This window comes from Meles meles, chromosome 17, assembly GCF_922984935.1.
Source record: "Meles meles chromosome 17, mMelMel3.1 paternal haplotype, whole genome shotgun sequence".
Lineage (NCBI taxonomy): Eukaryota > Metazoa > Chordata > Mammalia > Carnivora > Mustelidae > Meles > Meles meles.
This window is the reverse complement of record NC_060082.1, coordinates 55749046-55762694: the sequence shown is the minus strand read 5'-3', so window position 1 is coordinate 55762694 and position 13649 is coordinate 55749046. Positions and strand designations below refer to the sequence as shown.

At 41.8% G+C, this 13649-nt stretch overlaps 1 protein-coding gene across 1 annotated transcript in view; it reads left to right on the top strand.

Annotated features, from left to right (window-relative positions):
- The window catches only part of FLVCR1 (FLVCR heme transporter 1), a 29669-nt gene extending 16389 nt beyond the window's left edge, over window positions 1–13280 (top strand). Inside the window, exons 4-10 of the mRNA XM_045983083.1 lie at window positions 2096–2163; window positions 2971–3074; window positions 7258–7368; window positions 8105–8210; window positions 8419–8530; window positions 10111–10178; window positions 10333–13280. Coding sequence (XP_045839039.1) covers window positions 2096–2163; window positions 2971–3074; window positions 7258–7368; window positions 8105–8210; window positions 8419–8530; window positions 10111–10178; window positions 10333–10410 — 647 coding nt within the window. The 3' untranslated portion in view covers window positions 10411–13280. The remainder of the gene's footprint in view (window positions 1–2095; window positions 2164–2970; window positions 3075–7257; window positions 7369–8104; window positions 8211–8418; window positions 8531–10110; window positions 10179–10332) is intronic.
- The last annotated feature ends 369 nt before the right edge of the window (window positions 13281–13649 follow it).

Sequence of the window (13649 nt, the reverse complement as noted above, 5' to 3'; positions counted from 1 at the left end):
CCCACTTAAGAGTCTCTCTAACCCTCTCCCTGTGCCCCTCCCCACCCTGCATGCACATTCTCTCTCTCTCTCTCTCAAAAAAAGTTAATGATCTTTTCTAAAAAGACATCATAAACATTGAAAAGGCAGGACATAGACTATGAGAAAATGTGGTGCATATAACCAACAAAGGCTTAGTACCTACACTGTAGAAATAACTCCTACTGCTCAGTAAGAAAAGGGCAAAGAAGTTAAGTTAACCAGAAAGCATTTCTGTGTTTGCGTATGGCTCAAATAGGATGCTAAACCTTACTACTTAACCTTACTACTTAATACATAATCAAGGAAATGCAAATCAAAACCAGAGTAAGACACAGTACACATGCATTCAGATTGGCAAAGAAAATTTGTTTTAATTCGATAAAAACATATATGGCAAGAATGTGAAGTAAAGGAGCTCTGCTGGTAGTATAAACCAGTACAACTGTTTTGAAGAACAGTTTCACTATACCCAGAAAATAGACACTCTACTCCTAGGTATATATTTAGAAAAACCCTTGTATATAATAACAAAAACATAATATTCATTGCAATACAGTTTTAAATAGTGAAAAACTGGGAAAAAGTCTTAAGTGTCTGTTGACTGGCCAGGAGATAATTAAATTGAAATATAGTCACATAATGGACTATCCTATAGTAGAGAAAATTAATGAACTAGAATTTAAAGTATTGACTCAGATAAATCTCAAAATTGTAATATTGAATGATAAGAGCAAGCTGCAGATAAATACAAATAATATATTTATATAAAGTTCAATCACATGGAAAGTAGTTCTAATTGTTATTTAGAGTTACACATGTATAGTAATATCTGAAATGATAAGCACTGGGGGACCTGGGTGGCTCAGTCATGCGTCTGACTCTGTTTTGGCTCAGGTCATGATCTCAGGGTCCTAAGATCGAGCCCTGGGTCAGGCTCCCCATTCAGTGGGGAGTTTGTGCCCTCCTCCCGCCCCATCCACTTGTGTGCTGTCTCTAAAATCAATAAATAAATCTTTTTTTTTTTAAGATTTTATTTGGGGCCCCTGGGTGCCCCAGTGGGTTAAGCCTCTGCCTTCCTCTCAGGTCATGATCTCAGGGTCCTGGGATCGAGCCCTGCATCGGGCTCTCTGCTCAGCAGGGAGCCTGCTTCCCCCTCTCTTTGCCTGCCTCTCTGCCTACTTGTGATCTCTCTCTCTGTCAAATAAATAAATAAAATCTTTAAAAAAAAAGATTTTATTTATTTGACAGAGGGGACGCAAGCAGGGGCAGTGGGAGAAGGAGAAGCAGACTCCCTGCTGAGCAGGGAGCCCGATATGGCTCGATCCCAGGACCCTGGGATCATGACCTGAGCTGAAGACAGATGCTTAACCCACTGAGCCACCCAGGCGCCCTGCAAATCAATAAATAATCTTTAAAAAAAAAGTAAATAAAATAAAATAAAATGGTAAGCACTAACATGAGGATCAGGGTTACCTCTGAGAAAGAGGTACATTGTTTTCTATGCTTGGAATATTTAATAATAAAGAAAGAATAAACTTAAGTCTCACTAGATTAAGAGGTTTACCTAAAGTCCTACAAATGTGCCAGGAATCAGCAGGATTCAAACCCAGTCACGTGCTTTCTGATAACTTTTTTATTTTTCCTTTTTAAATATTCTGTAATTAATATTTTCTTACCAGTTGCCTTGAAGTCATGAATGCAGGGGTGAGGTCTCTGAGGCAGGGTTTCGGTCTCATGATTGAACATTCATGAGCTTGGGCACGTTGTAGGAGCTCAGTGAGCAATCCGTTCAGGGCTTCATGGCTGTATACAGTGTTCTGCACACAGACAGGAGTTATGATTGGCATATCTGAGTCTAAATAATAATAAATGGTGTAATGACAGAATTTTACCATTGTAATCTCTAGTAAGTTCAGATGTTAAATTGATCATTCCATCGTCTGAAAGGGAATGGCAAGAACTTTTCATTTTCTCTGGCAGCTGTGTGAGAAATGTGTTCTATATTCACCATTGTCCCAGAGTATCATATCATCTAGTAAACGGTACATTCATAATTTCCCGTTTATTATTGTAGGTATCATAACTGGAGCATTTTACTCAGTCTCAACATTATTAAATCAAATGATACTGACATATTATAAGGTGAGTTTCTGTCTGTACTGTGTCATGTCCCCGGCCAAGAGCGTTTCTTAAACAGTGTCATTCCTGTTAGCATGATCATAAGATTAAAGATTTCTTGGGGTGTGGCTCGCTCAGTTGGTGGAACGTGCGACTCTTGATCTCAGGGTTGTAGGTTCAAGCTCCACGTGGGATTACTTAAAAATGAAATCTTTAAAAAAAGACTTATGACCTTGTTGCTTTAAAAGATTCTCATTTGTTTTAATTGAGAATCCGTTTAATCCAATTTATAAGACACACAAAATGGAAAGCGGAAGGTCTGATTGCTGTGACAATACCCAAGTCTTTTTCAGCACTTTTTAAAAGAAATGTGACTGGTTAAATGGGAAAAAACAAACAATTTTAAGGGAAACCAACGCAAATATAAAGAAGTAAATATTAAGCTGTGACCTGTCTTTGCTTTTGAAAAGAGAAAGCAGCTGTAATGTAAAAAAACTATCAGATCAATCTGCTTCTCAGACTTCTGTGAATTACATGAGAATTCTAACAAAAATCATTGCACTTTCTAACCGTGGAGGTTCAAGAAAAATTTCTTTTATTTCCTCCCACATTTTGGGTTTTCTTTTTTTTTCTGGTTTGAAAACAGAATGTCCTTGATATGTGCTTTACCAGACCCCCACCCCCCCATCCTAACAGATTACTAAATTTCCTCCTATATTGCTTGCTTAATTTTATCTGATTATTTCCATTGACTGTGAAAGGTATGAGAGTGTGAAAGATCTATTTGAATGAGAAGTATCTGATTAACTTCTTATGAAACATTTTTTAAAGGGAGAAGAAATCAATGCTGGAAGGATTGGGCTAACATTGGTAGTGGCCGGAATGGTGGGCTCTATTCTTTGTGGCTTGTGGCTAGATCATACCAAAACATACAAGTAAGTGATAGTAGATAAATGTATGGCGTACAACCTAGGGTATTTGGGGTTTAATGGAAACTTTGCTTCTTATTTTAAGAAATTTTAGAAGTGTTATTATTAGTAAAAAGACTTGGATTTTAGACATTCTTAGATTCCCTTCACTTCTGAATGAAGTCTACATTTGTCTTATTTTATCGGTCATACTTTAACTTTGAGAATTTGGATACCTTATGAAGCCTCTTCCCCTCCAGTAATAATTGTGCACACATATGTCTTTAGAAGGGATCATTGCTATTCTGTAAAAGCCCTTTCTGAGAAATATTTGACTTCTGACAGAAACTTTATCCTGTTCTTTTCTCGTGTTGTAAGCTTAAAAACATGTAAACAAAAAGTTGTCTTTCCTACCAAAAAACTGTTATTGAGCATAAGGCATTTTGGTAAACTCCTAGGCATTTTGCCTAGGAGTGCTTGGCTAGCTCAGTTGATGGAGCATGCAACTCTTGATCTCAGCGTCATGCGTTCAAGCCGCATGTTGGGTGTAGAGTTTACTTAAAAAATGATAATAATAATAATAATATAAATACATACATACATACATACATACAATCTCGGAAAAAAGTCTTTAAAAGTCTTTGCCTAAAGTGCCCCACACTATAGCACCACTTAACTATACTATAATACCTAATATGAAAATACGGTATTAATTATACATTTGTATAATCAAAATGCTAATACAAAAGAACTTAGGAATAACAACTGGGAGACTAAACAGGGATTTCAGGGGCAGCATCTTTTGCACTGGGCCTTAAAAGAATAGGTGTATGTATATTTTTATGATGTGTGACTCCATTCATATAAAGCTCATTTATATTGTTAGAAGCCAAGATAGTGGCTACTCTCGGAGACAGGGAAGCGGTGATTGGAGGGGCCTTCTGGGGGTTGGTAATGGTTTTTTCTTTGGTTTTAGTGTTTTTTGTTATTTTTTTAAATGTGAAGTACAGCCGACATACAGTGTTTTATTAGCTGCAGGTGTGCAGCATGCTGATTCAAACTATTTTCGTTTTTCAGTTAAGTTTGTCTATTGCAGTATAGTTACCATACAGTGTTAGTTTCAAGCGTACCATGCAGTGATGAACAATTCTACAGTTTCTCAGGGCTCGAGAGAGAAGCGTGCTCTCAATCCCCTTCCCCTGTTCCACCCGTCCTCTCACCGTCTCCCGCTGGTGACCATCACTTTGTTGACTGTAGTGAAGAGTCTGTTTCTTGGTTTTCTCTCTCTTTCGTTTGTTTTCCTTTGTTTGTTCGTTTTGTTTCTCAAATTCCACATACGATTAAAATCCTATAGGATTTGTCTTTCCCTGACTGACTTATTTCGTATGGCTAGATCTATTCTCTAGATCGTCCATGTTGTTGGAAACGGCAAGATCATTCATTTTTAGTGGATGAATCATATTCCATCGTATATACATGCCACATCTTCTTTATCCGTTCATTATCGGTGGGCGCCTGGGCTGCTTCCATAGTTCGGCTGTTGTAAATAATGCTGCAGTAATAAGCATAGGGGAATGATTGTTTTCCTTACTCAGTGCTCCCCGCAGTAAGTGTAGCTGCCATCTGTCACCAGACAAAGTGATTGTAATATTATTGACTATATTCCCTGTGCTATACTTTTCATCCACATGACTTATTTATTTTATAACTGGAGGTTTGTATCTCTTCTGGTCTTTTTTTTTTTTTTTTTTTTTAAGATTTTACTTATTTATTTGATGGAGTAGGCAGAGCAGCAGGCGGGGGCGGGGGAGCAGACTCCCTGCAGAGCAGAGAGCCCGATGTGGGACTCGATCCCAGGACCCTGAGATCATGATCTGAGCTGAAGGCGGAGGCTTTAACCCACTGAGCCACCCAGGCGCCCCTCTCTTCTGGTCTTGAAGGAGTGGCCTTATGTAGGAACCTACCCCCATGGACACTGTGTGCCTGGCTGTTTTGGCTGATCAGTTAGAGCTGGATTTGGTCCAAGCCAGAGGTCCTAGGGTGCTCCATGCCGGAGGCCACCCTAGTGGGATGGCTAGAGCTGGAGCACATTTGGGCCCAATGGTCCCAGGGGCTTCAAGCCAGGTCCACAGGGGCAGAGTAGCTGGACCTGGGGCAGGTGTGAGCTGGGGCGGGGAGGGGGGGCGCCCTGAGGCACTTGTAGGCAGTTTGCCCTGGCTGCTCTGGCTGCCCTGGCGGGGTGCTCTGTACCGGGGCTGCCCAGGTGGGACGACTTGACCTGGAGCAGGTGCAGTCTGGGAGGGCTGCCCTTGCGGGACAGATGGAGTTAGTGTGGGGTCGTGGACTGTTCCCATCTGTGCCTTCGAGGGGCCACTGTAAACAGCGGCTATCACCAGCATCCCCAACTCCACAGTGAGTTCCAGCAGTTTCCCCACTGTTTGGCAGACACTCTAGGGTTAGTAAATGATTTCCTCCTCTCATAGTCCAGTTGCCCCTTAAACCACTGTTGTTTTTGGTTTTTGTTGTGCCCCAGGGCGGGTGAATCTGCACAGGGACAGCCCAGTGATATCCACCCCAACCGCAGGTCATCGGGTCTGCAGTGGGGTTCCCACAGGCACTCTGTCTGTCTCTCCTGCTGCTCTCTGTGTGGTCCCTCCACCCTTTATTATGCAGAAGCTGTTCAGTCCTCAGTTCTTCGGGAGGAATTGTTTTCTAGGTAGATTCTGCGTGTGGGAGGACATGCATTCAGGGCCTTCCTAGGCTGCCATCTTGGGCCCCTAAGCCAAGAATAGCTACATTTTTTAACCGGCAGAATCTTCCCATCTGCTTGGAAGAAATGAACGAGTGGAGCTATGGACAAATAAATGGAATGCAATAAAATGAATGAAATATGGAATTGTCACCTGTGTATCCTATGTACCTTTCAAGGCCCAACATGTTTGTTACCATTATGTAAGCCCTTCCCAAGACCCCTCATTGTGAAATTCTCCAAGATAGCTCTCCTATAATTTAAGACAGCACTTGCTGTGGTTTCTATTATGAAATGGTAGCTTACGGTGAAACCCGTTCAGTCTGTAGATAAAGGGAACATATGTAAAGGATTAAAGTTATTACTAGCCTCTGGTCCACTTTACAATTAGAAAACATGATAGGGGGATGCCTGGGTGGCTCAGTGGGTTAAGCCACTGCCTTCAGCTCGGGTCATGATCCCAGGGTCCTGGGATCGAGTGCCGCATGGCCTCCTTGCTCGGCAGGGAGCCTGCTTCTCTCTCCACCTCTGCCTGCCTCTCTGCCTGCCTGTGTGCTCTCTCTCTCTCTCCTTCTCTCTGATAAATAAATAAAATAAAATATTAAAAAAAAAAGGAAACATGATAGGCATGGAAACAACTTCTTTGTTGTCCTGATTTTGTCCTCAGAGTAATTGCCGTTCATTCACCAAACTTGTGGCCATAGTTCAGTTAGGGATTGCGACAAGTGATATAGCATCCTTGTCCTTGAGATATTTGTGATCTAAATGGGGAAAATAAAGCGTTCATACATGAAAAATAAGAATAGAACAGACTAGGGGCACCTGGGTGCCCCAGTGGGTTAAGCCTCTGCCTTCAGCTCAGGTCATGATCTCAGGGTCCTGGGATCGAGCCCCACATTGGGCTCTCTGCTCAGCAAGGAGCCTGCTTCCCCCCCTCCCCTGCCTGCCTCTCTGCCTACTTGTCATCTCTGTCAAATAAATATATATTAAAAAAAAAAAAAGAATAGAACAGGCTAAAATAGATGTCCTACACCCCATACATGTCTGTCATGTGACAGTTAAATAGATTCTAAGTTGATAAGGGAATTTGAAAGTAGAGACAATGTTGTAAGCCACAGTGGTTAGGAAAGGCCATTTGGAAGAGGTGGAATTTGAACTCAGTCTTGAGTACAGACAGGGAACTATCCCACTTGGTGGCACAAAGGTGATTGGATCCATATGAATATTCCTTCCTGTCTGAACATTGGATATGGTGTGAGTTTTGTCAGTTGCTGCTGTTGAATCTTAAATGTAAGCTTTAAAGTCCATGCTTTGGTGGAAATATCCTCCATACAAGGGAACCCGAATCTTGAAAACCAAGGAACTGATTATTACTCTATGGACAGAGCAATGGTTAGTGATGTGATTTTTATATACCTAGGAAAATCAGGCAAAATACTAACAATTTTGTTTTTGTTTTAGACAGACTACTCTGATAGTTTACATTTTGTCTTTTTTGGGAATGGTTGTATTTACTCTCACGTTGGACCTTGGATACATTATGGTCGTGTTTGTTACTGGAGGGGTACTCGGGTAAGCATCGTGTGTGTGCGCGTGTGTGTATGTAAGAGGAATGATAGCATGCTGTTACAATTCTGAAGTATTACAACTGTGGTTGTAGATTTTTAGTTCATTCAAGTGTCTTGAATATTTTAAACTTTAAAGAATCTATCCAGGTGCCTGGGTGGTTCAGTGGGTTAAGCCTCTGCCTTTGGCTCAGGTCATGATCTCAGGGTCCTGGGATCGAGCCCCACATCGGGCTCTCTGCTCAGCAGGGAGCCTGCTTCCCGCTCTCCCTCAGCCTGCCTCTCTGCCTACTTGTCATCTCTCTCTCTCTCTCTCTCTCTCTGTGTGTCAAATAAATAAATAAATCTTAAAAAAAAAAAAAAGAATCTATCCTGTGCACGTAAATGCATAATTATTTAGAAATAAAGAAAAAGTAGTTTAAAAATTTTTTTGGTATATATGATAAATGAAAAATGGAAAAACCTTTCTCAGTCCAGGTGTCTTTATTTAGTTAGAAAACCAATTGACTTCATAAATTAGAAGTAAATCTTTCTCACAAAAAGAAAAACTTAGGAACTGCTTGATTTCTGTTCTGCCGTTGGGCTGATTGGCGAATAATAATGGGGTCTTACTTTCATATGTTAAGTTCAAAATATTCAGTTATCTGATCACTAGAATAGGCCTGAGAACTGGAATGATTGCCTCAATATGGGATACTATCCCTCAGGTAATTGTTTCTATAATTCTGGATTTATTTTCCTAGTTTCTTCATGACCGGTTACCTCCCACTGGGTTTTGAATTTGCTGTTGAAATCACTTACCCTGAATCTGAAGGTACTTCCTCTGGTCTTCTTAATGCTTCGGCCCAGGTAAACCTCTGATTTCTTTTAAGTTTCAGATAATTAGTTTGCTGACAATTCTAGTGGATAACAAGTCTAAAAACTGTTTCTGTTTGAAAAATTCTGCCTTTTAGTGTTTCTAGAAGCTAAGTCATATGAATAAAATAGGAAAAGTTCTGGGAAAAACATTGTACTGGTTTCAAAGAAGTAAATTTAACCATGATTTCTCTTATTTTAGATATTTGGAATTTTGTTCACATTGGCTCAAGGAAAGCTCACATCAGACTATGGTCCTAAGGCAGGGAATATTTTCCTTTGCATTTGGATGTTTCTAGGCATCCTTTTAACAGGTAAATTAGGGCATTTTCCCGGCAAACGTGCTTGTGTCATATTGTCTTTGTATTTAATTTTTGTGTCTCTTTGTTCTCAACGGCTTGGCAGAACTCAAGGAGAAAAAAAGAGATATAAAACAATATTGTCTTTTCTAAGGATATGAATCTACTAATTCATTTTTCAGATTTTAACTTCAATATGGTTCCTATGCATAAAAAACAAAACCATTGTATTAAGAATCGGTGAAGATTCTGGAGTGGGCAGACCAGCTTCTTTCTGGCTGTGTGACTTTAGACAAGTTACTTCCCTTCTCAGATCCTCCTTTTCTCACTCATATAGCAGGATATTAAAAAGCCTGCCCCAGAGGGTTGCTGCGCAGATTGACTGAGGTGGTTCATGAAAAGCTCCCAGCATCGCGTCTGGCACCTAGAACGCGCCTTCTCATCAGCAGCTACCAGAGCGTGTGGTGGTGGAAACGGCAGTGGAATGGTTAGCCGGTTCTTCCCCTGGTTAGGGATAGCCGGAGCAGACAGGGTCAAGAACGAGAGTAGAGCCCAGCCTGCCCAACCGCTAGAGAAGGGGCACAGAAAAGGGCTTTTGTCTGTATTTTGTCTGGGTGCACTAGCGTAAAAGTGGGTTTAGAAGCAAAGCTCGACGTCCAGCCGTGTTTCTATACCCGTGTTGTTTCTCCTGTCGGCTCACGTGGCTCATTTCTTTCCGCGTTCCTTTGCCCTATTCACACGGCGGTGTAAACTCTTCCGTACAGTGTACACGGTGCTGAACAACCAAGGTCCTGCTCCTCCCCTAGTACTTGACGCTCCAGTGATCCCAAACTACCTCCGGGGCCAGGTTCTTGGCTTTTCTACTCCCGTCTTGCATTCTTGGCATGCAGTGTTTCCTGCCTGCCCAGAGTGCCTTCCTCTCCTTATCTGCTTGACAAGTTCCTACTCATTTTTCAAGTTTCAGTTCAAATGTGTCTCCTCTGGCAAGCCTTCCATGATTTTCTCTGGACAGACAGAGGCATTTTTTTTTTAAAGATTTTATTTATTTATTTGACAGACAGAGATCACAGGTAGGCAGAGAGGCAGGCAGAGAGAGAGGAGGAAGCCGGCTCTCCGCTGAGCAGAGAGCGCGACGCTGGGCTCGATCCCAGGACCCTGGGATCATGACCTGAGCCGAAGGCAGAGGCTTTAACCCACTGAGCCACCCAGGCGTCCCCAGAGGCATTTTTTTTTTCTCTTTTGCTCCCACTGTACCTTCTACGTCACCTGCGTGGTTGCAGTGACCCTACTGTGTCATAGTCGTTTGCTGTCCGTGTTTCCTTAGGTTGGAGGATGCTGTAGAGAAAGGACTGTGCTTTTCATCTTTGTGTCTTTGGTTCCCACCACCCTGTATTTGTCACTAATGAATGAACTGCTAATTAAGCTAGTGGCGTAGAGAAGCACTAGCATTTTTCTCATGCTGCGAGGACGCTCTTGAATGTGACGGTACAACCGTGTGCTGAACGGGACAACATCAAAAAAGACTTTGTACTGCTTCGAGACAGATGCATTCATATATACCCTTTGGTGACTCCACTGATGTTTCTCTGTTTCAGCGTTAATCAAGTCTGATCTCAAAAGACACAATATAAACATAGGAATTACGAACGGTGATGTTAAAGCTGTAAGTAATGAATGTTTTTATGATGCTACTCCTGAGAAATGTGTGACGTCAGTGTGTCTCGTCAGCTGTTTGTGTCCCCAAGCCAGCTGCTGCTCCGTCATAATGGCACCTGCCAGAGGCCGTAGGTGTTTTTATCTTCTGATTCTTTCTGCAGGTTCCAGTTGAAGATAGTCCCACAGATCAAGAATCCAAAACCATGATGCTGTCCAAGCAGTCAGAATCGGCAGTTTGAGGCGAAGGAAAAAGTTGACATCATGTGATAGTTGAGCAGTAAGTCTCGATTTATACATGACAGGAGATGGACACTTACTGGAAAATTCCTATGTGACCCTGGACTACAATGACCGTCTTGCTTCATTGTTAACGTAAAGCAAGATTTTACTGAAAATACTTGGGCTCACCGCCTGTGAACACTACCATTTATGTACCGAGCATCCCACTGTTAATCTCCCGTCACCGATCAGAAAGTCAGCTTCTTCATGTGTATTTTCTGAAAGTGTTTTCTTTTTTATGGACCATGGAAGGTCAGAGTCTCTCTGAAATGATAATGTGGAGGTCTGGTCCTCTTAAGACACCTAGAAGAACATGCCATGCAGAACCCTTCGTGCATTATATTACTCACTGGCTCCCTTTCCGTTATTCTGACCAACTGTCCAGTCCACATCAGGGGGCCTACCAACATGGCACCTCTGAGCCCTCACTGGGCTCAGGACAGCACTGGGACGAGACCTCCACAGAAACCTCTAGGATTTTTCCAGTTTCTTCTGTTCTTGTTAAACAATGCTTTGTAACATGTACTGTCAGTGGCCCTCAAAACTGTTCTGTGTTCACGCTGAACCCATGACTTTGGTCTTAGACTTGTGTTCTAATTAAGCAAAGGAGCCCAGACACGGGCTCATTATCTTGAGTTCTCTGCACTGCCTTCCTGTCATGGTCTAAATGCTAATACTGTTCTTTTCACTCCTACTTGAAATGAGAGTAATTTTGTACCCACTGCCTTGTTCATCCTCTTTTTTTCAACACAGGCATACCTCGGGGCTACTGCAGGGTCAGCTCCAGACCATTCAGAATAAAGCAAATATCACCATAAGTGACTGAGATGAATTCTTTGGTTTCCCAGTCCTTATCGAAGTCATGTTTACACTATTCTATAGTCCATTAAGTGTGCGGGGACAGAAAGAACAATGTACAGACCTTAAATGAAAAAAGACCTCTTGCCAAAGAATGCTAACCCTCCTCTGAGCTCTCCGCAAATCATCACCACCGATCCCAGATTATCACACTAAATAGAGTAACAATGATAAAGTTTGAAATATTGCAAGAATTTCCAAAATGTGACCCAGAGACACGAGCAAGCAAATGCTGTTGGAAGAATGGCACCAATGAACTTGCTCGATGCAGGGTTGCCACAGACCTCCAGTTTGTTTAAAAACAAACAACAACAAAAAAAAAACCACAGTATCTATGAAGGGCAGGAAATGAAAGCACAGTAAAACGAGGTATGCCTGTGTATAACTTTCTAGCAGGAAAATGCCATCATACGTGTTGTTGGCTTTTTCATGATTTCTCGCATCATGCTTAATACTTTTGGCTTGAAGGTTGCAGAGAGAAATCTACGGTAGCATAGCCCAGGGGTTCTCATTTGGTGGAGACCTCTGGCAATGCTGTCTGCGTTCTGCACTATCATGTGTATGCCTGTTCTCCTTAGAGGAACACTGTGCCCGGGTACGTGCTCCCTCGGTGGGCGAGGGAGTGTATTTTCTTCCCCAGAGTGTACGTAGCCTCCACACTCTTGGAAAAAAGTCTGCTCTGTTCCGCTCAGGGTAAGGAAAATAGGACCAAATGTGTTTCTACAGTGCCTATCACTGCGTTTTGTTTAAAGTGAGAATTTAAATGTTGTTCCTGTCCTGACTCTCTTAAGCTGATAGGAAAATATCCTTACAATAATGACATCTAAGCAGCCATGATACTCACATTATGTCCACATCAACCAAAAAAAATGCCAGTCAGGTATACCCTTGAATACTCCTGCTAATTAGCAATTAGCAATTAATTCGCTAATTAGCAATTCTGATTTGGGCACGCTCTGTGCATTGCTTTATATTGAAATGATAACATTCTCTGTAATCAAACGACAGTAAATTGTGTAGACTCTTACCCTGGAGAATATGTCACCAGGAGAACGTAGTTGGGAATCAGGAGCTCTGGGTCTGTGACCTGGGTCTGTTTCGAGCTGTCCCTGTCACTCCTTGGCCAGCATTTTCCTCAGCCATATAATGAATGTGTTCACTTTGGCCTCAGAGATCTTTTTTGAATCTTAAATACCAACTGTCATGGGGTTGACCAGATCACTGAACCACAGAACTTAGGTCTAGCGAGAGAAAAATCTTCCCCTGGAGAATCCAGTCAGCAGCTGTGGGGGATACTTGGTGGATATGGGGAATTTAGCATCTGCGTTTTGCTTTTTTTCTTCAGCCGGTGACAGGGCAGGCAGAATGTGCTGAATCATTAACTTCCTGAGATTTGTACGTCACAGGTTTTATGGCCAAAAATACATTCTAAAAATCTCTCCTAAATAATTATTTTTATTTTTGAGCTATCAGTTGTTTGAAATAATCATGTACTTCCTGAATTCTGAAAAGCAGCATTTGCATATACGTCGTGTGTGTCTTTCCTTGTTGGTTAGAAAAAGAAGGAAATAGGATGTTCCAAAACACAAAATGGAGTGATGATTTTTTCTGTATTTTGAGTCACACTTGTAACACGTCAAACAAGAATGTCATATAATTGTGTCTTATCTTTGGAAAATGTAAGTGTTGGGTAACCCAACACTTGTGTAAGTTTTAATGAAGTGATTTTAGAAAGAAATCGGATGCTTTCGAAAGCTGTTGCATATAAATGTGGCAAGAAAAAAAAAACACTAGCTTTTGCCTTTTGTGAATGTTGGAGAAATGTCTTTAAAAATATGTTTGTGTGCAAACTCAGAGTATTGCCTGTACTAAGTCATCTTTCATGTTCTAATTTTTGCTTTTTGTACTATTTGTCGGTGTGCTTGTCCTTCAGGGTTTCAGACCTGAAATAAATTTATTTTTTTAATGGTCATTTTGTATAGCTTTTTTTCCCCTCCAGTTCTGATGCTTAGGTACCCATGGGGAGTGGAGAAGGAACTGTACAATTTCAGAATGGGCCAAGGAGGGAGTTTTGTAGAGCACAAGGAGACAAAGTCCCCCAGGGTCAGACTAAACAGCAAAGTAGGACGGGCTTAATCTCCTCTCTTTGGGTGCCTGACTCCTCCTTGGGCAGACAGGTGTCTGCCGTGAGCCATCTGGGGACCCGACACCCACACTGCAGACTTTCCCTTTGGGGACCTATATGGGACCTGATATCCCACAGCAGGTGTCATTTTTTCCTCAAGGCCTTGCTGATTAACATCGTAAAACCAAACTATAACTTTCTTCATTGGAAAATCGG